General features: G+C 44.8%; 1 protein-coding gene and 2 non-coding genes across 3 annotated transcripts; 1 reads left to right on the top strand and 2 right to left on the bottom strand.

Moving 5' to 3' along the window:
* Positions 1 to 5,728: 5,728 nt before the first annotated feature.
* Positions 5,729 to 5,893, top strand: LOC130843662 (U1 spliceosomal RNA). The gene has a single exon (XR_009051084.1). It is a non-coding gene; the product is annotated as a U1 spliceosomal RNA (small nuclear RNA).
* Positions 5,894 to 7,511: 1,618 nt separating this feature from the next.
* LOC130844780 (cytochrome c oxidase subunit 6C-like) lies at positions 7,512 to 7,752 on the bottom strand. The gene has a single exon (XM_057720951.1). It carries the CDS (start codon positions 7,750 to 7,752, stop codon positions 7,525 to 7,527), a length of 228 nt encoding a protein of 75 aa, XP_057576934.1. The 3' UTR covers positions 7,512 to 7,524.
* Positions 7,753 to 9,273: 1,521 nt separating this feature from the next.
* TRNAN-GUU (transfer RNA asparagine (anticodon GUU)) lies at positions 9,274 to 9,347 on the bottom strand. The gene has a single exon. It is a non-coding gene; the product is annotated as a tRNA-Asn (tRNA).
* Between the last annotated feature and the right edge of the window lie 13,571 nt (positions 9,348 to 22,918).

The following is a 22,918-nucleotide window of genomic DNA, read 5'->3' as shown; positions in this document are numbered from 1 at the left end:
GCCCCCTCTGCCTGGCAAAGCAGTAGAAGCTACTCTTCTGCTCCACCCAAAACTCTGTCTCCACCTTTCTATTCGGCACCTGAGAACAGAGGCCAAGTTTTGGCAACAGGATCCAGTCACAAATTACCTTGGGGGAAAATTCCTAAAAGCCATTCTTGTGTTTCACCCTTTGAACAGTAGTTCTTCACCTTAGTGTAAAAAAAACAAAACCAAAACCAAAAAAAGTTGCAAAAAATGTATCTTTGGAAAGGAGGATTCTACACTATTTAACTTTCCATAAATTACATTCTTTCCCTCTACATGATAGAATCCATTTACAAAGCAAATGAGATCAACCTGTGTCACCACCAATGTCTTCCAGTTTGCTGTAATTCAAATGAGAACCATGCTGGGTACACCTGTGCGGGAAATAGGGTGCGCGTCCTTTAGGGGAAAAGGGAAAGGAAGAAAGATACCTAATGTAAGGCTGCAAACAGGTACCAATATCTCTTGACCGGTCCACCTGAGGTAGACACACACCCTGCAGACTTACACAGGGTTCATTATGTCTCCAACTTATTCCTGCTAAAGTGAATGCGCTAGACACTTACAGAATTGGCATTCTATGTGTGCTGTAAAGAGTGACCAGACGTTTAGTGGCTTCAAAGAACACCTATGTATTATATTACAGTTCTGTTGGTTAGGAGTCCAACAAAGGTCTCACTGGGATAAAATCAAAAGGTCGACAGGGCTGCCTTACCTTCTGCAGGTTCTAGGGGATAATGCATTTCCCCGTCATTTCTACAAAGGTTTTAGAGGCCCCCCACATTCCTTGGCTTGTGCCCTCTTTACCCATCTTCAAAACCAGCAGCAGCAAGTAGAATCCTCTCACTTTGCATCATCCTGACCTTTTCTGCTTCCCAGCTTTCAGGAAGGCCGTGTGTAATTACAGGGGGCCCACCTGAGTGGTCGAATATAATTTCCTCACCTCAAGGGCGTTAGCCCAATCACACTGGCAAAGTTTCTTTTTCTGTGTAATGCAATACCTGCACAGGTTTGGGGAATCACAACAGGGACAACCTAGAGGGGGTGTTACTCCACTGTTGGCAACACTGTTAACTAAGGTGCCAACTAATATTGGAACTGAGGGAAAAAAACCCCAAAACTTGTCTCCTTTCAACAAAGTTTAGTAAAATGAAGACAGGATATGAAGGTGCCACGTAGCACAGCAAAGCAAGACCAAGTCACATCAGCACCTAGACGTGTTCCATCGATGAGCTTGCTAATGCACAGGAGCTGGTCGGTTTAGATTCAGCTTCTTTTCCCAGATGTTGCTTCCCCCTCCCCCCTCCCCCCAGGCTGACTATCTGGGAGAAATCTCATCCTTGACGAAGAGCCTGTGGTGGAGGAAGTGACGGTGGAGTCGGTGCACCTGGGACCCCACTAACTTTGGACCAGGAACCTGCAGCTGCTCTGCATGGAACAGCAGAAGGGCGGGTTCCCTCACACCTACCCTTGCCTGAACAAAGGGAGCGCCGTGCGCCTTCGCCAGGCCGCCAGGAGGGGGCGACGTGGTCCTTCCCCTGGAACTTGCCTTGTGAAGAAGGCAGGCACCGAGCAGTTAACTTCTCTGGGATCTTGTGGACCAGATGCTGGCCTTCTGTGTAGAGAGCTCCCTGACTTTTGCTCACACATCCCCGGGTTGGCCTAAGGCCCGTGCTGCCTGGGCGGGCTGTGGAGGCTGAGCTCCTCAGGCGGAGGCCATCTTGCCCTGTCTCCTCCAAACCAGGTTCTGACCAGAGAGAAATGTGTCCCTGCTTCTCAGGCTGGTGGAAGACACTCCCTCATGGTCCTCTCAGACGGGGGCAGCCCCTTCCTTGGCTGGCCTGCTTCGTCGCGTGGGGGAGGCGTGGGGAGGATGGGAGCAGGAGGAGCAGGGACGAGGAGGAGGCGTGGGAAGAAAACAAGCCTGGGGAGATGCTAGGGGAGGAGGGGGCCGAGGAGCGGAAACTGGAGGCAGAGGAAGAGCGTGAATGCCAAGGAGGCGCTCGTCTCTGGTCCCAGAATGGCAGCTGCCCTCTCGTGAACTTCGCCTGACCTCATGCTGGACACACACCCCCCCCCACCTCCCTCTCATCCTCCTTTATTCCCACAAGAGCAGCCTCTCATCACTCCCCGCACCCAGCCCTCTTACACGCCCTGATTTGGGGGATACTTTCCTTTGTCCCTCGGTTTCCCCAGAGCTGGGCACAGATTCCTCACCAGCAGCCAAACCCTTGCCTGTGGTTCTGTAGAGTCCGAAGCACAGAAATCTCCCAGGAGAAGAGCAAATGCAGGCCACGTGGGGTCATGGGGTCACTCTGCAGACTCCCAATCCAGTTGTCCAAGTCATGCTATGTTGATATTTGGGAAGATGTCAGACTTGTTTAAAAACAACAACAACACAACTCTAAGAAGATCCTTGGTGCAGGTCATTGTTACATGGAGTAAATTACACTCTGAAATCCTAAACCGGGTGCTCAATCCTCATTCTAAAGTCGCAGACCAGCCTGAAGAAGGGCAGGGCAGGCTGTGAGTACTAATTACAGGAAATGAACAAAACTGGGGCAGATCCCACAAAGGCCCAGGTAGGAGAAGCAGCTTAGGCCAATGGCTAAGTAACCATCTGTATTAGTCAGCCTGGGCTGCCGTAAGAAATTACCCTAGACCGGGGGGCTTAACCAGAACTCTGTTTGCACACATTCTGGGGGCTGGAAGTCCAAGATCAAGACGGACGTTCCTGCCAATGCAGTTTCTGGTGCGAGCTCTCTACCTGGCTTGCAGACAGCGGATGCCTCCCTGGGTCCTCACATGGCCTTTTCTCCTTGCTTGAGCTGGGGTAGGGCAGGAGCCCAAGCTCTCTGGTATCTCCTCCTGTAAGAACACTAATCCTACCTGATCAGGGCCCCAAGCCCATGGATGCATTTAATCTAAGTGACTTCCTTAAAGGCTCCTTCTCCAAATACAGTCCCACAGGGATTAGGGTTCCAGATATGAATTTGGGGGTGGGGGTGGGGGGGACACATACATTCAGGTGCTAACACCCTCCACAGCCTCCTCCTCCCATGAAGGCGCTTGCAGCCCTCAGCTCTGGTCCCTGGGAACTTTCCAGGCACTGGGTCCCTTCGATTCCTCTCCTCACAGACGTCCTCCTTCTCTCTCTCTGACTCAGAGGCCTCCAAATGAGGCACAGCTGTTGCCTGGCTGACACTCAAAGGCAGTGGACTGACTTGCATTCACCTGGATGACTTTCAGAAGACAGGGGCCACCACTGACTGATACGCTTGCAGAAATGTGTTCACCGAGGAGACGGGCTGTGGTGGCAGAATAATGCTTCCCCAAAGATGTCCACATCCTGATGCCTAGAGTGTGTGAACATGCTACCTGACATGGCGAAAGAGACTTTGCAGGTGTGATTACATTCAGGCCCTTGAGATGGGGAGGTTGTCCTGGAGGGCCCCATGGAATCCCAAGGGTCCATGTAAGTGAAAGAGGGAGGAAGGAGAGTTGGGGTCAGAATAGTGCGTTCTGAGAATGACTTGATCAGCCGTGACTGGCTCTGAAGACGGAAGGGGGCTATGAGAGTAGAATGTGGGCACCTTCCAGAGGCTGGAAAAGGCAAAGAAAGAGATCCTCCCCTAGAGCCTCCAGAAAGGACCTCAACCCCACTGTCACATTGATTTTAGCCCAGTGAGATGCATCTTGGAATTCTGATCTCCAGAACCATAAGATAATAAATGTGCGTGGTTTTAATTCACTAAGTGTGTGGTAATGTGTTACAGTAGCAACAGGAAACTCCTACAGTGGACATCGGTGGCCATTTGTTACCATGGCTGTAGACCAATTACTCTAGCCCCAGAAATGTGAACTTTCAAGCTTGTCAATTCTCAGTGGAGATAATGTAAATAATACTGGATGGTGTACCAAACCATCCCCTTATAAGAGGCTGAAACCCTCACCCTGGGCTCAGGGATAAACGTCTAGTACGCTCTGAGGCTGGGTGGTACACGCGTGTATATTTGAGACAGGGTTGCATGGCCTTGGGCACTGGATTTACAATGTTCTCCACGGGGCTAGCTGCAGGGGGTTTTATCTGAACCCCCTGCCTGTGTATGAGGAGCTTCCCACATTCCACAACTTTTAAGGATCACATACTGGCTTTCACAGTTTTCCTAGGGGCTAAGATGTGGGTCTATTACCAAGAGCTGGCCAATCCCCATGAGTAACAATGACCCCAGCATTTGACAGGAGTTGAGAGACACAAGGAGTAGGCCCTGGGGAAATTCTTCCCGTCCCATGCAACAGAAGACTCTCCCCACCTCCAGATCCTTAGTTTAACACCGACCAGGTGCAGCAGAAGTCGCAGAGCCATTGGCGGTGTCTAGTGTCCAGGGCCAGTAGTGTCACCTGTGCAGAGCCACAGGGGTTGTCACTCAGCAGGGGGCACCCGTGCCCTTCCCGTTTGGTCTGTGTGCTCCCTTCCATTGGCCTTGCTTATTCCTCCCTGTTTGTAGAGCCTGGTTCTCCAGTTGGCTGGAGAGTCTCTGAGCTAGCACTATCCCTTGAAGAAAGTATATTTCAGAGGAAAGGAGCCAGAGTCTATTTCTGATGGCTGCAGAGAGAGAAAGGAGGGGAAAGGGAGAAAGCAGGGAGGAGGAAAGGAAGCTTCTTCCTGGAAGTTGGCTGGGTGCTGAGTTCCTCTGCGTCCAGGATTCTCCGCAAGAGTCACTTTCCCCCTTAAGCCAGAGGCACCCTCAAGGATCCAGTCACTCCACTCCTTGCTCTCTGGTCTGAAAACACAAGCTGGCTTCCTTCTCCAGCCTCCGCGGCCCCGGCCCCCACCCCCACCCGCAGGGCGAACCAGTCTTACCCAGAAAGAGAAAACAAATCAACAAACAAACCAACCGCACTCTCCAAGCAAACACGTCATCTTTCTAACCCCTTCTTTTGGTCATCCGCTTCTTTTTCAGAATCTTCATTTCTCGTATTCTGTTCGGTGAGGAAAGCAAAAGCACGGTCCCTGGGGCACCATGAGAACCAAGCAGGAAGGACGAGCACAGACAATACACCGAGCAGCACTGTGAGAGGCAACCCTGAATCTGTGTGTCTATGCACAGGACACAGACATGTGCTTTCATTGTGTTCCTATAAATATATACCTGTAGCCCTTGCCTTACGACTTCTTTACTACTAACAAACATTTTGGGTCAGTCACACACGATCCCGGAATTCCCCTCCTCGATGTGTAACACAAGACAGAAGGGAAGAATGCCAGGAGGCTGGCAGAACCCGCCAGTATTTCAGATGAAAGCTTAGAGGTCCGTTACCTACGTGGGCAGAAATCACGACGTCACGTCCCCTTTCGGCAGCCGATGCGCCCATTGGTCGTCTGGGCAGGGGTGAGGGGAGATGACGGCCCAGGGACCCGGCGTGGGTGGGAGGAGAGGAGCCGCCTTAGAGGTCAGGGATAGGGCTTGGCTTATGTAAATCTTGCAGTGCAGGGGTGCCATTCCTGGCCAGCCACTCCCCGGGCTGTGGAAGTGTTCCGGAGATGTTGCTCGGATTTTCTTAGGAGAGTTGTTTGGAGGGGCGTGGAAGAGGAGGGGGTGCGGGGGGTGGTGGAGGGGCTGGGGTGGGGGTTGTGGCAAAGTGAGCGTGTGTGTACAGCGGAAGAGCCTAAGGCTGTGCGGGGACGGGGAGCGAAACGTTCATACTTACCTGGCAGGGGAGATACCATGATCACGAAGGTGGTTTCCCCAGGGCGAGGCTCAACCCATTGCACTGGGGGTGTGCTGACCTCTGCGATGTCCCCAAATGAGGGAAACTCCACTGCGAAATTTGTGGTAGTGGGGGACTGCGTTCGCGCTCTCCCCTGACAATGAGTCCTTAAGTGGCAGATCTATCCAATACACCTGGAGGAGAGAACGTAATAAGCGACTTGCGCAAGAACTGTAACCGTCCTGCTTCACCCACATTTTCTGCGCGTGTTGGTGGTTTTTTTTTTTTTTTTTTTTTGCCTTTTTTTTTCGTTGTTAACCCCGGCGCATCGGGTAAGAGTGGCAGGTAACCCCGAAACTCTCCGAAGAAAACCGCGAGGTCTCCATCATGGCCTACGCCTAACCAGGTTCTTTCTTGCCGGGCACAAATCACAGGCTTTTGCTACCACTGCAGATATGAGTTTCTCTGCGCATTCAAGCTTCAAGGGGGTTTTCCTACTTCAGGATTTCATTCTGACTGTGGAGCTCTGCAAAAATCTTGCACAATCTTCACCGGTGTTTCCAACTTGGACTTCAAAGTAGGGGTGGCCCACCATGCACACTCATAACGACCTCGGTTTATCCTCCTGCCAACAACAGAAAACATCAAACAAAGACTTTGAAGAGACTGGGGCAACAGGTGAAAAAGGACAGTGCGTGGTTCTGGAGAGATGGGAAACAATGGCTCCAATTTACTGTCTGCAGAGAGTTTCCAAGCAGGGCACTCAAGGGCAAACTGCAAAGCAGCCTGGTGGACCTTGCTGAGTTGAGGATACTGAACTCGGATGCCAGGGAGGCCAAAGGAGCTAGGGTCCACAGAACAGACTCCCCGGGGGAGAGAGATGCTGGAAGTAACTCAGAGAGAACTGCAGAGGAGATCCCTCCTGCGTGCAGCACAGTACTGATCAGTGCAGCCCTGGCAGGAAACTCCCCAAGGTCAGGGGGAGAGCTTTGACAGGATCAGAGAACAGTGCCTGGCACTCACACAGATAGTGCTTGTCCCCAACAGATAGACTGCAAGGAATAAAACAAAACAAAACAGACAGACAAAACCTCTCAATTCATGAGGGCGTGGGGTGGAGTACTCAGGAATGTCTTGCCTCAGGAGGGCAACTAGTTAGCCCTACGCTGAGTGCTGCTCAGAACCACTTAGCGAATCATCAAAGCACGACCTGAAAGGATCAAACTGTTTGCAAGTAACTTGAACGCATCCCTGAAGAAAGCCCAACGTTTACAGGAACACACAACTCTCCATCATCCAACAAGGCAACATTCACACTATCTGGCATTCCATCAGAGATTCGGAGGTATCCAAACAGGCAGGGCAAATGACCCATAATGCAGAGACACATCGATCATGTGCAAACTACCCAGAGCTGACACCGGAGAAGGACATTAAAACATTTATTCCAACTGTATTCCGTAACTTCAAACAGTTCAGTAGACACATGGGAAACATAGAAAAGACCCAAGTGAACTTTAAGAGATACAAAAAGAAAAAAAAAAAAAGATGAAAACTACAACGTATTGCAAGGGATTAACAGCGAGCAATTAGAAAATGCAGAAAACAAAAGTTTTTTAAATCATTTTTTTATCAAGAGAAACTATTCCGTAGCCCAGATATTCATAGTTCACAGTTTCACAGTTCAGGAATACAGGTAAGTGCCAAACTTCCATGGAACTCAACCCAAAGAAATTATATGGCACTTAGAATGCTCCTTCAGGAACAGTCTGCCTTTATATTCCAAAATCACTTTGCACTCTGAAAGATACCAGCCTTCCTCATCTCCTCAAAATCTTTCATGGAATCATAATTTCTGTAGAAATCTGCATATGCCTTCTTTCTTGGTTCAGCCACAGCAAACTTACACAAAGTTGCAACTCCCAGGGAGACAATGAATGCTCCAACCATATGAAATCGCAGACGCTTGGCCAGAAGGCCACGCATCTGAGGTTTCATCAAAGAACTGGAAGCCATGGTAGTTTTTCTCCTTGACAGCTCAACGACGACGTCCTTCCAGACAGATGGAGAAATGGACCAGAAGAAACAAATTTTTTTTTTGAAGGTGGCAAAACAACAGTAATTGTTGACTTAAGTACAGAGGAAGGAGCAAACTCTTCTAATGAGTTCATTAGGTGCACAGGCAGCTTCCTAAAAGGTTCCTGGCAGCACCCACTTATCCAGCACGGAGCACAGCTCTGAGATGCCACCAAGGAAGGGGCTCGCCCACCAGGGAGTTCTTGTATTAAATACCCAGGTTGAAATAATGTGGGCCCCGTTTGCAAGGAGTTGAACTTTGTCTTGGGTTGGCAGTAATGTAGGAGGTCCATCCAGCTCCTCAGAGGGGAATGCAAAGATTTTCTGTGATTCTGTTTTCCTAGTCATCCAGTCAAGGCCTGGTCTGTGGCTCGGTGTGGTGGGGTGCCAGCCCAGTGAGTGCTGGCAGTGGTGACGTCATGAAGCGTTACCCACGAAAGGGTGTGGGTCCTCTGAAGTCCAGGATTTGAGGAATGGCCTGAGGACAGATTATGCTATTTTTAGTCGTCATGTTGAGCCCACTGTAAAACAGCCACTGTGAGGAGAATCATGTCCGAGAAGGATTGCAGGCATCTCCATCTCTTTTTCTCCCCCAGTTCGGGATGGAGCTGGAAGGAGTTAAGGTACTCTTTAGACCAAGGCATGGCAGTTTTCTAGGCATGTTTAGAGATGTAGGTGCTCTTCCTGGAGGGCTAGATTATCCACCACTTTCAGTGCGACACCACTTAGAGATCTTTGGGTCTGCCTGTTGCCTCCTGCACCAGTGCAGCTTTGTGAGGCCCTCACTGTTGTCTAATCCAGCCTGTGTCCCCTCCTCATCACACCCCAGCAGGTGCCCTGGCCCCAGCGAGGGCTTCTTCTCATTGCCTCCCAAATTGGCCATGACATAATTTTTTTTTTTTTTAAGTGTAGTTGATTTACAGTGTTGTGTTAGTTTCAGGTGTACCACGCAGGGACTCAGTTATATTGGGTTGGCCAAAGAGTTGGTTCGGGTTTTTCTGTAACGAACTTCAGAAGACACAGATTTGAATAGGAATTGCATTGACTCTGCAGATCACTTTGAGTCGAAAGCCACAGTCCCAAATGAAAGCGTGCAGGCGCCCTGAGACCGGGCGGTGAATACTCCGCTTTGGGGGTGCCGCGCAGGTGGTGCACAGAGCCTGATTGCCGACGTCAGAGCTTGAGTAAGAGATTCCCCCCACCCGTGTGCCTGTGCCTTCATCCTCTGGCAGCTGCCCTGGAATGCACAGGGTGGATGAGTTAGCGAGGGCAGCCCTCCAGGTGGTGCCAAGAGACCGGGGCACCAGGGTTAAAAACCGGGAGGAAAGAGAGCGTGCTGGGGATCGGCTGGGTGGAGGTTCCCAGAGAGTTCCGGGAGAGGGGCGCGGGAGGAAGGCACTGCAAGGGCAGACGCATAAAAGCGGCGGCTGAGACCTCGCTAATCAGATACCAAGCCAAGTCCGTCCCTGGGTGGGCTCGAACCACCAACCTTTCGGTTAACAGCCGAACGCGCTAACCGATTGCGCCACAGAGACAAGCGCTTGCGAGGTTTTATTGTAACATCCTGGAATCAGAATGCATTCTCCGTCCCTTCCAATCCAGCGGCAAAGAGAGTCACATGCCTCTATCTTGTCCCACCTCACTGGTGCCAGAGGCATTGAGTCTCGTCCCTCAGGAACGTCCGGCCGTGGACACCGAGCCCGAGTCAGCTGCGGGCTCCAACAAAACAACGCCGGGCCCACGACCATCCTTGCCTGCTCCTGGCCGCCTCAAAAGCGGCCCCTCTAGGCGGGACGACTGCAGGCTCTCTCGGGCCCAAGTCTCCCGTTTCCCACTCATGATCGGCCTCACTCTTCGCGCTCACTGCAGGTCCCCCCTCACCCCACCCCACCCGCAGGCCCGGGTGGTCGCGTGGGGGAAAGGACAGCAACTGGCTGTGTCCCCACCGTGCTGCCTCCTCTCGGCGCTTCCAGAGAAGGGCTCCATGAGGCACGACCTGGAGTTTGCGCACCAGGCAGCCCCTCACCCGGAGCAGGGCCTGGCATCCAGCAGGTGCCCAATAAATGTCTGGCTGAGGATGCATTCCGCCGCAGGGGCCGGAGGTGGTGGGTCCACCGAGAATTCTTATGCCACTTCTAAGTTTTTCATCCTAGAGGAACCTAGAGTTTTCCAATCGGCTGCTCTTCAAAACCTTTCTTCTGGCAGTGGATTTAGAACCAGGTAAAAGTTCTAGAAAGTCCAAGAGGGCACCACCTGGATCGGCTCTGAGCTCCCCATCCAAGACAGTGAGGCGGCCTCAGCCTGCGGGTGCAGGGGGCAAGTCTGAGAGGGATAAAGGAGGAAAGCTGCCAAGGAGAAAGACAGTGTATTGTGTGTCTATTGTACTTCAATAAATGCTCTAAAAAAATTAAAAATATTAAAATAAATATATAAATAAATAAATAAATAAATAAATAAAAAGAATTGGTCAAAAGACCTGATGAAATATGAAGTTTTTGCAGAGTCTCGACAGTGTGGGCAGAAATGTGCAGATGTGCATTGTCATGCAAGATTACCATGCCCTTGGATAGCAGTCCTCTGCATTTAATCTGAAGTTTAGGCTTCAGCTCTTCAATAAACATCTCACTGTAATGAGCACTGTTCATTGTTGAACATTTTTCCTGGTAATGTTCCAATATTGGCCCTTGGGAATCGCAGGAAATTGTAAGCATCAATTTTCCTGATGATGGTTGAGTTTTGAACTTTTTCTTGGTCAGTGGTTGAGGATGTTTCCATTCCATCCTCTTCCATTTACTCTGAAGCTCGTAGTGATGAATCCACAGCTCATCACCAGTAATGATTCTCTTTAAGAAACTTTCACCTTCCTTAGAGTATGGCTCCAAATTTTCATTGCAGATATCCAAGCACTTCTGTTTATGCTGTTCCATGAGTTGTTTTGGGTACCCATCTCACAGACACTTTTTGAAACCTAAGTCTATCATGGATTACTTCGTTTTGAGGTGTTAAAGTGGCCTCCCTATAGTTCTGATCTTGCTCCATTGAACTTTCACCTGTTTGGTCCCCTGAAAACATCCCTATGAGGACGAAGATTCACTTCTGATGAAGAAGTGAAGACAATGGTGCATTCGTGGCTCGCAGCTCAGCCTAAAACATTTTTTAATGAGGGAATATGAAAGGTTTTTAACACACGGACAAAGTGTATTGAAAAGCAAGGAGATTATGTTGGAAAATGATGTATTTGTCTTTTCTAAAAGTTAAACTAAATTCTACAGCCAGAACGTGGATAATTTTTGACTCACCTTCTTGATGAGTCTACAAAGCTACAGTAGTCAAGACAGTATGGTACTGGCACAAAAACAGAAATATAGATCAATGGACCAGGATAGAAAGCCCAGAGGTAAACGCACGCACATACGGGCACCTTATCTTTGACAAAGGAGGCAAGAATATGCAATGGAGAAAAGAGAGCCTCTTCAATAAGTGGTGCTGGGAAAACTGGACAGCTACATGTAAAAGAATGAAATGAGAACACCAAACACAGAAATAAATTTGAAATAGACTAAAGACCTAAATATGAGGCCAGACACTATAAAACTCTTAGAGGAAAACATAGGCAGAACACTCCATGACATAAATGACAGCAAGATCCTTTTTGACCCACCTCCTAAGAGGAATGGAAATAAAAACAAAAATAAACAAATGGGACCTAATGAAACTTGAAAGTTAAGAAGATGAAAAGACAACCCTCAGAATGGGAGAAAAAATTTGCAAATGAAGCAACTAACAAAGGATTAACCTCCAAAATATACAAGCAGCTCATGCAGCTCAATATCAGAAAAACAAACAACCCAATCCAAAAATGGGCAGAAGACCTAAATAGACATTTCTCCAAAGAAGACCTACAGATAGCCAAGAGGCACATGAAAAGATGCCCATCACTTATCATTAGAGAAATGCAAATCAAACCTGCTGTATCACCTCACACTGGTCAGAATAGCCATCATCAAAAACCCTAGGAACAACACATGCTGGAGAGGGTGTGGAGAAAAGGGAAAGTAAACTCTTGGTGGGAATGTAAATAGATACAGCTACTGTGGAAAGCAGTATGGAGATTCCTTAAAAAACTAAAAATAGAACTACCATATGACCCAGCAATCCCATTACTGGGCATATACCCTGAGAAAACCATAATTCAAAAAGATACATGTACCACAGTGTTCACTGCAGTACTGTTTACAATAGCCAGTACGTGGAAACATTAGCACTGTTTACAATAGCCAGGACATGTGTCATGTCTATCGACACATGAATGGGTAAAGAAGATGTGGCACATATATACAATGGAATATTACTCAGCCATAAAACGGAATGAAATTGAGTTATTTGTAGTGAGGTGGATGGACCTAGAGACTGTCATACAGAGTGAAGTAAGTCACAAAGAGAGAAACAAATACCATATGCTAACGTATATATATGGAATCTAGAAAAATAATACTGGCGAATAGCATGGCAGAGTGGGAATAAAGATGCAGGTGTAGAGACCGGACTAGAGAACACAGAAGGAAAAGGGGAAAATGAGGTGTAGTGAGAGAGTAGCATTGACATATATACACTACCAAAGGTAAAATAGATAGCTGGTGGGAAGCTACTGCATACACAGGGAGATAAGCTCGGTCCTCTGTGACAATCGAGAGGGATGGGATAGGGAGGGTGGGAGGGAGGCTGAAGAGGGAGGAGATATGGGAATATATGTATACATATAGCTGAGTCACTTAGTTGTATAGCAGAAATTAGCACAACATTGTAAAGTAATTATACTCCAATAAAGGTGTATGAAAAATAACCAATAAAAAGAAAAGATGCATGTATAAACAGAGCTGATATATTCATACAAATGGAATACTACTTAGCAATAAAAAGAACGAACTGTTGATGCATATAGTAAGATGGATATACTTTAATCATTATGCTGCATGAAGGAAAGCAGACAGAAAAGAGTACGTATATGGATCCACTTATATAAAGTTGTTAAAAAGGCAGATTCATCTATTCTGGCAGTGGTTGCCTGTGGCTGAGAGTTGAGGGAGTGCTGGACTGCAAAGGGGCACAGGAAAGTTGTGACAGAAGGGAAATACCCTGGATCTTGATTGTAGCTGTGGTTTTAATAGTATATACATCAATCAAAATGCGTTGAATTGTATACTTTATTTTTTTCAGCATCTACCCAGAAGTGAAGCATGTCACTTCCACGCATATTGCTTTGGCCAAAGTAAGTCATAGAGCTATTCCTAACTTTTTTTTTTGGCAAAAATTTATTTATTTATTTATTTATTTATTTATTTACTTATTTATTTACTTACTTACTTATTGGTTGTGTTGGGTCTTCGTTGCTGCACACAGGCTTTCTGTAGTTTTGGTGTGTGGGGGATACTCTTCATTGTGGTGTGCAGGCTCCTCATTGTGGTGGCTTCTCTTGCTGTGGAGCACAGCTCTAGGTGTGCAGGCTTCAGTAATTGTGGGACACAGGCTCAACAGTTGTGTTGTACAGGCTTAGTTGTTCCACAGTATGTGGGATGTTATTGGGACAGGGATCGAACCCGTGTCCCCTGCAATGGCAGGCAGATTTGTCACCACTGCGCCACCTACGAAGTCCCTTATTGTATACTTTAAAGTGGTGCAGTCTCTTCTACCTGTATCATATCTCAAGAGGATCCATATAAAAATCTACTGCAATTCTTTCTTCATACTAGCAGTGTTTAGAAAATAAAATTCAGTGAAACATAATAGAGATTCACATCCATAATCATTAAATGCTTAAGAACACATATACTGAAGACTCCTGAAAACCATTGCTGAGAGAAATTAAAGACCTAAATAAATAGAAACATATATCATATACATAAATTAGATGAGTCAATATTTTTAGAATGTCAAATCAATGTTATTCCGAATAATATTGCAGCAGGCATTTTGTGGGGGAATTTGCAGGCTAATTATGAAATGTATATGAAGTCAAAGTATGTAGATTGGCCAAGACACACTGAAGAAAAATTAAGTTGGAAGACTTACTCTACTGGATTTCAAAATTCAGGTGAAAACTATAGTAATTAAGACACTATACTATTGGTGTATGTAAACACAACACAATTATATCAATGTGAAAGAGTAGAGAGTAAAAAATTTACCCACATCCGTATGCAATTATTTGATTTTTTAAATAAAGTCACCAATATGCATAGCAGAGTAATGAAAAGCTTTTCTGCAAAATATGATAAAACAAATGACTATTCATTTAGAAATAATTTAATATTAAAAATCTCTTCTTTATAAAAACAGATGATTGAACTTGGTGTACCCCCCCAAAAAAAAAAAAAAAAGAATTCCAGCCAACACATGGGACAGGATAACAGAAAAAAAAAAAATCACTTCTCTCCATATACTAAAGTTAATTGGAGATCTTCTTTTTAAAATTGCAATGCTTTTTAAAGAATGATGGAATGTTTTCTTGACTAAGGCACAGACAAAAATTTCTTATACAAAATGCCAAGGCACTCACCACAGATTAAAAAATTGAATAAACTGGATTTCATAAATTATTAAATATTTAACTTACCATAATTTCCATTTAAAAAGTGAAAAGGCAACCCATAGACCCGCAGTTATTCCTTGCAATACATATATCTGACAAGAGACTTCTGTAAAATATATAAAGAACTATTATATATCACAAAGAAAATTACAAACAATGTAGTGTATTTTTGAGCAGGAGATTTGAAGCAGCATTTCTCAGTAGAAGATAGCCAAATGACCAATCAGCTTTTGGAAACCGAAATGGGAAGCCACTATAGACATCAGAATGGCTAAAATTTAAAAGACTGAATATATAAAGTATGTGGGAACATACAGAAACTGGACCAGCTCTATATTGGGGGGAGAAATGTAAAATGACGCAACTATTTTGCAACCTCTGTGTCAGTTTCCATTCATTGACCAAGCAATTCTCTTCTTAGGTGTATGTACCTAGGAGAAACACGTGGATGTGTGGACAAAATAATTTGTGCACCATTATTCATACTTACTTTGTGCAGAGTAGCCAAAAACAAATCTGTTTATTACCTGAAAAATGGATAGTCCAATTGTGCTATAATCATAAAACAGAATATTTCTTAGCATAAAAATAAAGCCAAATTATCGACGTGGCCAATTAAGATTGAACCTCAAAACCAGATATCGTGTGAAAGAACCCAGGAAAAAGAGAACATACTGCATCATGCCATTCATATGAAGTGCAAGAGTAAACAAAATTATCTCTGATGAGGAGATCAAAACATGTTTGTCTTTGGCAGAAGGGGATGGACTGGCAAGTAACGCAACAGAACTTTGGGGAATGTGGGGAATGTTCTATACCTTGATCTGGATGGTGATGATACAATGCATCCGTATGTTAAATTCACTGATCTGTACTTCTAGGTTTTGTGCATTTTGTTCTAGGCAAATTACACCTCAATGTAGAACTGAAGGCATTGAAAAGAGGGATGACAAAGGGTAAAACAAGTGATAAACGACAGAAAATAGATGAGATATTCAACATATAAATAACAGGCTCCCTTGAGAAGAAACCCAAAGCAACTGAAGAAAACAAACACTCAAAAGTATACTTAATGAGAAAAGTAATAAAATTTAAAAGTCCAAATGATATTAAAATGACACACTGCCCCCTTGGGAAAAATCACCCTAGAACAACAAATGCAGATGTAGTCTTGTAAAAGTACTGCCATTGAGTTTAATATAAAGGTACAGGGTTGCCTTTGAAGGACAAATTGAAATGGTTTCTAATGATCAAAGCTCTCCTTGCCAAATTTTGATGTCAGGAAGTTTTATAACCATTCTGAGCTTTTGTGTCATGAGGAAAAGAACAACACCTGACTTATAAGATTGTTCAGAGGATTAAATATGATCACTTGAACTATAACAAGTGCTAAGAACATACTTGACTTTGTTCTCCTTTATTCACCTTAAACTGATAGAATGCAATTGGCAGAGAACACATAATGTGTCCTAAAATAACTATTTTCCCACCATTTCTAGAAAGAAGTCCTGTTAATAGTAGAAAGAATTGGAGAGGGACAAGAGCCTTTTGAACAGCCATCCTTCAACCCTGGAGCATGGCTAGTTTCCTTCTAAAAGAGAGATGAAAGTCTTGACCAGGGCTCACCCCTGCAGTCTTCCCTGTCTGGAATGAAATGAGGAAGTCCACTATAGCTTTAGAACAACCTTGACTCCCAAGTGTTCCTCAGAAAAACAATCAGTTGTTCCACTCTAAAGATACTGAACAATTTTTGAAACCAGGAGGGGTCAAGGCTAAACTGAACCACATCACCAGAACTCTCACTTGAATCACAGCCAGGATAGTAATACGGTTTCCCAGATCGCTGTTATAGCACATGAAGGCTCCACTGCAGTGGGTGACAAGCCTGTGGATATCAATCAGGTCTGTCATTGTATATATACAATGTATATATATTCATTGATAGGAAACAAAATTCAAACATGTCCCCCATCCTAAAAACCCAAGGAAGTTCTCATCCGAAGCAATGCGTTGGAAAACACCCAGGCATAATCTTTGTGATCTTTGATGAGGTAATGATTTCTTAGATGACATCTTAAGCAAAAACAACAGTGAATAAATAGATCAAAGGATTTCATCAAAATTAAAATCTTTTGTGCTTCATGGTGTCTTAACCCTGTGAGCTACCGAGGGGAGTGGTATGATTTGTCAATAAGAACGCTGACCAATACAAGGTCTTTATTTTCCAGCCCTGACAAGTTTCTTCAGCCTCCCTCTTGGCCCTTTCCCCACGTGCTTCATGCTATGATCTGACTGATTAAAAATATCTGAAGTCACCAAACACTTCATTCTTTCTCTGGCTCCTGGGTTTTTCTACATGATGTTCCCTGTGTCTGAGACATTCTTACCTGCCCTTTATTTACCTATTTATTACTCTTATTCAGTTTTCAGGGTCTATCTTGTTGTCACTTTGCCTGGAAATTCTTTCCTGACTCTCAAGCCTGTGTGAAAGGTCCCTTTCTGACCGGTACTTCCTGAACTGCAACCCATAAACTATTGCATTTTCATAGACTATTAACTCATTTATATCTACCTCTGGATTATGAGAAAATAACAAGTTTGTATGATTCATCCTTTGCAATGAACACCTATTGTTCTGCCTGCCCATTCTTGCTCTTATTCTGGAAAATATTCTGTTTAATTCAGAATGGGACTGCTATCTTTTTACTGATTCCAACCTCCCTGGTAATTAGTAGGGTGGAAACCTGATGCAAGCTGGGCCATTCAGAGCCCTCTGTTAGGATTTTTGAACAAGAAAGGTGACAAAGTGGCCTTCAGATCCATTCAAGTTCCAAATTTTGAGATGCGGGTCTGGGGATTTTAGAGGCCATACCTCTTGTGTTATTTATCTATTGTACAACAGAATACCACAAACCAAAACACATTAAAACAGCACACATTTATAAAAAAAAAAAATTAAAATCTTTTGTGCTTCAGTGGATACTAATAAGGAAGTGAAAAGACAATCCACACAACCAGAGAAAATTGTTGCAAAACTTATATCTGACAAAGTGTCTAGTATCCACAAGATGTAAAGAACTCTTACAATTCAAGAGGAAAAGGAGAAAAAACCGAATATATTAATGCAAAAGGGATTTGAACAATCATTCTCCTTAGAAGACTTAAAAATGGCCAGTAAGCATGTGAAAAGGATGCTCAACACCATTAGTCATTAAGCAAATGGAAATGAAACCCACAATAAGATACCACTTCACCCCCGCTAGTATGACTGTGATAAAAACATACACAGGAAGATGTGAAAGGTGTGCAGAAACTGGAATCCTCTTACACTGCTAGCGGGAATATAAAATGTTGCAATTGTCTTGGAAACAGTTATCAGTTTCTCAAATTCAATATAGAGTTGACACTGACATACTGGGAGCAGTTCCACTCCCAGGTTTGTACCCAAGAGAATTGAAAACATATGGTCACAAACTTGCACCTGAATACTCAAAGCAGCATTATTCATAGACGTCAAAAGTAGAAACAACACCAAATGTCCACCAACTGAGGAATGAATAAACACAATGTAGTAGAGTCATAAAGTGAAATATTATTTAGGTGTAAAAAAAAATAAAATAATGAGACATGCAAAAACATGGATGAACCATGAAAACGTTATGGTAATGAAGAAGCCAAATACAAAAGGCCATATGTCTGATTGCATTTTGAAGATATGCCCAGAAAAGGCAAATCCATACAGAGAGAAAGGAGATTAGTGGTTTCCAAGGGCTGGAAGAAGGAGGGAATAGGGAGTGACTGCTAATAGGACCAAGGATTATTTGGGACGTAATGCAGTTGTTCTGGAATTAGATAGTGGTGGTGGTTTCAAACCTTGTAAACAGACTGAAAATCACTGACTTGTACACAACATGGATGTTATGGTGCATGAATTATGCCGCCATCATCATCATCATCAACAAGGCATCTTTGCAGGTTCCATGCCCTGTAGTTTCATTAACCAGTGTCTCAAATTAATAGCCAGTGACCAGAATGTGATGTTGTTAGCCTGTTGAGAAGAAAGATATCAGAAAAAAAACAAAAAGTAAATTTAGACAGTTTTTGGTAGAAATGCAGTACAGGTGAAGGAAGCACCTACTTGGAAAGATCTGACAAAAGATTGAACTGGACAATGTGGGATGGGATTTTGGGGTGGAGGGGCACTCTACCTGGGTTCTGGCTCCAGCACGTACAGCAAGGGGGCCTTGGCCAGTGACAGACCCTCTCTCTGCCTCTGTTTCTCCATCTGCAAAGCAGCAGAGAGTAATGATCTCTGCACAAGTCAATTGTGAAGACTAGAATTACTCATATATATGATATAATCATGCCCACAAATCATGAGGAAGGTCACTGAAATCAGTGGGTAAATCTAACTGCACATCTGAGTAACTTTATCAAATAGATTCCAGGTGCCACCTCAGCCCAATGAATCAGGATTGCTACAGATGAGGACTGTGAACTTGTATGGGTACTAACTCTCCAAGGTGACTCTTACAGGGATCAACTTGAGGGCAGAACAGACCGAGCTGCATAAAATTTACCCAACACACAGAAGTAGGACAGAGCAGAAGAACAAAGATATTTCCAATCCAGTGACTAAAGCAGACGAGAGCTATTGGAGGACTCTAGAATTGACGGGACCTGGCCTATCTGACCCCATTTTACCCTTGTCCAGTTTACAGCGGAGACATAAGCCCTTGGGGACACATGGCTGAGGCACCTGACCACCCACCTTGAGAAAAGTGAGAGCCCTAATTTCAAATTCAGGCTGGTTTCCAGTGAAAGTTCAATTTACCTTTTCTTTTTCCTTATTGATGGGACCAGTCTTCTTCAAGCTGCCACTTTATACAAATAAATCATATTGCTATAAATGCAACCTTTTCCAAAGATGTTTGTTAGAAAACCTTATAAATATTCTAGCCACCTAACAAGAAACCAGAACGTTAGCAGGTGCATTCAGTTTCAGCACAGGTCAGCCCAATAGACCACAGTCCCTGAGATTTGAGACTCCCAAGTTAAAGGGAGATGATCCCTTTCTGTCATGGGACATCATGTCAACTTCAAGGAGGTGGGAAAGCAGCCATTCTAAAAGATGGGCTGCTTTTGCCTCCAGACTTTGGTGTCCTGACACCTGTAACCACTTCAGGGAGCCTTTGCAAGGGCCCAGCCATCACTTCTGCATTGGACTGTGTATAGAAATGGTTTCGTAAGACAAAAGTAGGGGTCTGGGAACAAAGCCAGGTTAGAGAGGAAAAGAGGAGAACTAAGTGGCACAAATGAAGGATAAAGATGAAAGTAAGTTTCCTTTACTTACAAAACACAAAGCAATAGCTTACTTGCTTTGGTAAATAAAAAGCATTTTCTTCAATTCTTAATTTAGCCAGATAGATTATTTAATGTCCTCTTCTGTACATTTCTTATTATTTACTTAGCACAATAATATTACCTTAGATGATTATAAGGAAAATAAAATATCATAATCACAGGATTATACAAATTGCCTGACCCCAATATCAGTCAATGAACTAGAACTGTTGTGATAACTTTTATTAGCCCTGTAAAAGCTAATCCGTGTTTGACTTCAAGTACATCAGGTACCTTTTGTGAGCCTTCCATTTCATGATTATTTGAATGAAGGAATGTGATACATTTTTCTTTCCCCCACAGAATGTCAGGCCCACATACACCAGAAAATAGATTTCCTTAGTGCATTTGCTTAATCTCACAAACCAGTCTCATTAAGAAGGGTAGGGGACTTCCCTGGTGGTGCAGTGGTTAAGAATCCGCCTACCAGTGCAGTGGACATGGGTTTGATCTCTGGTCCAGGAAGATCCCACATGCCTCAGAGCAACTAAGCCCATTTGCCACAACTACTGAGCCCAGATACCACAACTACTGAAGCCCATGTGCCTAGAGCCCATGCTCCACAACAAGAGAAGCCACCACAATGAGAAGTCTGTGCACTTCAACCAAAAGTAGCCCCCACTCACCTCAACTAGAGAAAGCCCGTGCACAGCAAATGAAGACCCAACACAGCCAAAAAGATATAAATAAATATGTTTTGTAAAAAGGTGAGAATTAAAAACAAAAGAAGGAAGGATAGTTGGAGTATGGCTTGGGGTGCGGGGACGAGGAACTTTCATAACTGGTTGATCCAGTCCTCCATCCTTTACCTTGACACATATGACCCATGCTCACATCCATTTCACCCTCAATCCAGGTTAGACCAGCAGCTAAACTGAAGAGACGGATGTTGCAAAGGGGTCTCCCAAGTCACAGGCTCACAAGACCCGGCTAGGAGCAGATGCTGAAGAAGTGTGGAGTTGGTTCAGAACATAACTCCCTTCGGGCCTGCCTGTCCCTCTCTCCTCAACCTCAGCTTTTATGTCACTGAACACATCCATATGTTCCCTGTGGATCATCAGCCATCCCTGACCCAAGATCTTGAACTTAACCATGTGCTGTTTTGGGAGTACAACCACAGGTCAATGGCAGGAGGACAACTCAAAGAGATCTATCAAGCAGTGTCCCATAAACTCCGCCCTGGATCCCTGGTCTGTTCATGATGTGGGTGAATTTAATCAACACAGATCAATAGCCTCAGGCTCCCAAGTCTTTCCTAAACAGATGGTCATGCCAGGTAGCCAAGGATATACATGTAAACTCTTTTAATCACTTTGACAGCTTGGAAAGAGCTCTTCTGGGACTACAAGGAAATCCATAAGCGAAAGTATGAACTGTCCTGTTTAGTGACATTTAAAAAAACCCACAAGTAGAGCAACCCACATACAGAGGAGGAGCTTAGAAGGTAGGGATGTCAAACTTAAGTTTATTCTAAAGCCATCATGCTGCCCAGGGAAGATAAGAATCTGATACAACACTGTGATGCAGCAAAAGAATATTACATTGGGACAGAAAACAGTTTAAAAAATTAAGTATGCATTCACATAGCATTATACTCTGCTTTTTGTCCTACAGATTTCAGGATATAGACAAACCTGGAGAAGACCCAGTGAAGAACTTCATGACAGTCTCAAAGTTTGACATCTCTCACTTGTGGAAAAACCTTAAGACCCATGTAAAGAGAAGGTGGGATGGCTTCATGACAGCCCTATGGAAATTAAGACTTGTTGGCAAACTATTTCTCTCATGAATTTTTTTTATGCACAGAAGAATGAACAGGGAGAACTCAGCTTAGATATGTTTTGGAAGGAGACGGGTAAGTGGTATCAGGACATGTGTGGACAACTGAAGAGTGGCTGCTGAGGGGTTGGGTGCTATCCGGGGTGACCTTCACAGGACCCCAGGCAGCCTTGTGTACCAGCATGGCCAAGGCAACTGGAAGGCAGGGGCCCCCAAGATTCCGTGACCCGCCCCCACCTACCAGTTCTGTTATTGCAACTCCAGATGGTTACCTGGCACACTGGGTCCCCTTCCGTCACTCCTGTCTGAGTCTGAGCTACAGGCAGTACCTCTGGCTCTGAGCTCTGGCATCTTGAACCTTATTTTTGCAGTTGTGAACCCTCCGTTGTTCCCAACAGTAAGTTAAGAACGCCAGTTTTTGTCATCCCTCAGTCCTGAGTAAACCTATGTGATTTCACCTGATTTTAATCCAACATATGTTTGGCTTTCTTTTCCCCAGCCCCTGGCTCTACCCCTTCTACCACACATCACCATGGCAGTATCTCTTGGCCCTTTATCTGATCCGAGGGCAGAACTTACACTGACGGAAATCAACCGGGAGCTTCAGTTGCAGCTGGCAAAGAACAAGCAGGACTTCCGAGACCTCACGGAGAAATTCCTTGTATCCCAAGCAACTGCCTACTCCCTGGCCAACCAGCTGCAGAAATACAGTAAGTCCTAGGGGTCACGGTCACCAAAGTGATGAATGATCACCGTCTTCCCTCCAAGAAACTAAACTCTCTAGACTTTATCTCCTATTTCCCTTGTCATTTTGAATTTCATTCTGACCACAATCCAGGAAAGGTAGAAGTGGCTGTTTTACCCTCAGTTGCCTGAGGATGGGAAAACTGAGGTACAAAGAGTGTAGTCCCTTTTCCAAGTTTGCGGTGCGTTGTAGGGTGAGAATCAAGTTAAAATTCTAGACATTGATTCCTGATGCAGTCACAGAACTGCCTGTTTCTCTCAGCAACAAGCTAAAGTGTGTCAACTGGAATCTTTTCTGTGCTGTATCTGATCCTGCATCACTGTTGGCTGAACGTCTGGCACTAATGAACTGCATCAGTCCCAGCTCCCCTGAGGTCCCACTGGCAAAGCCCTGTGCTTGTTACACTGGGGTCACGTGGTGGTTACACACTGGGGAAAGCAGAGGATAGTACCTGCTTTAAAGGAGCTTAAGGGTGAGGTTGCTCCTCACTGAAACTGTGGGCTACTTGTTTCAGTTGTAATGAATAATGAAGAAATTCTGTCAAAGCTCTGCAAATAGTGCCTGTCACAGTGTAAGCACAGTACATTCAC

Source organism: Hippopotamus amphibius, chromosome 1, assembly GCF_030028045.1.
Source record: "Hippopotamus amphibius kiboko isolate mHipAmp2 chromosome 1, mHipAmp2.hap2, whole genome shotgun sequence".
NCBI classification, from domain to species: Eukaryota; Metazoa; Chordata; class Mammalia; order Artiodactyla; family Hippopotamidae; genus Hippopotamus; species Hippopotamus amphibius.
The sequence above is the reverse complement of the archived record's forward strand: the minus strand, read 5'-3'. Positions and strand labels throughout refer to the sequence as shown.

Bases quoted from the DNA above. Each gene is read 5' to 3' on its own strand.
- LOC130844780 (XM_057720951.1), bottom strand. From the start codon at position 7,752: ATGGCTTCCAGTTCTTTGATGAAACCTCAGATGCGTGGCCTTCTGGCC.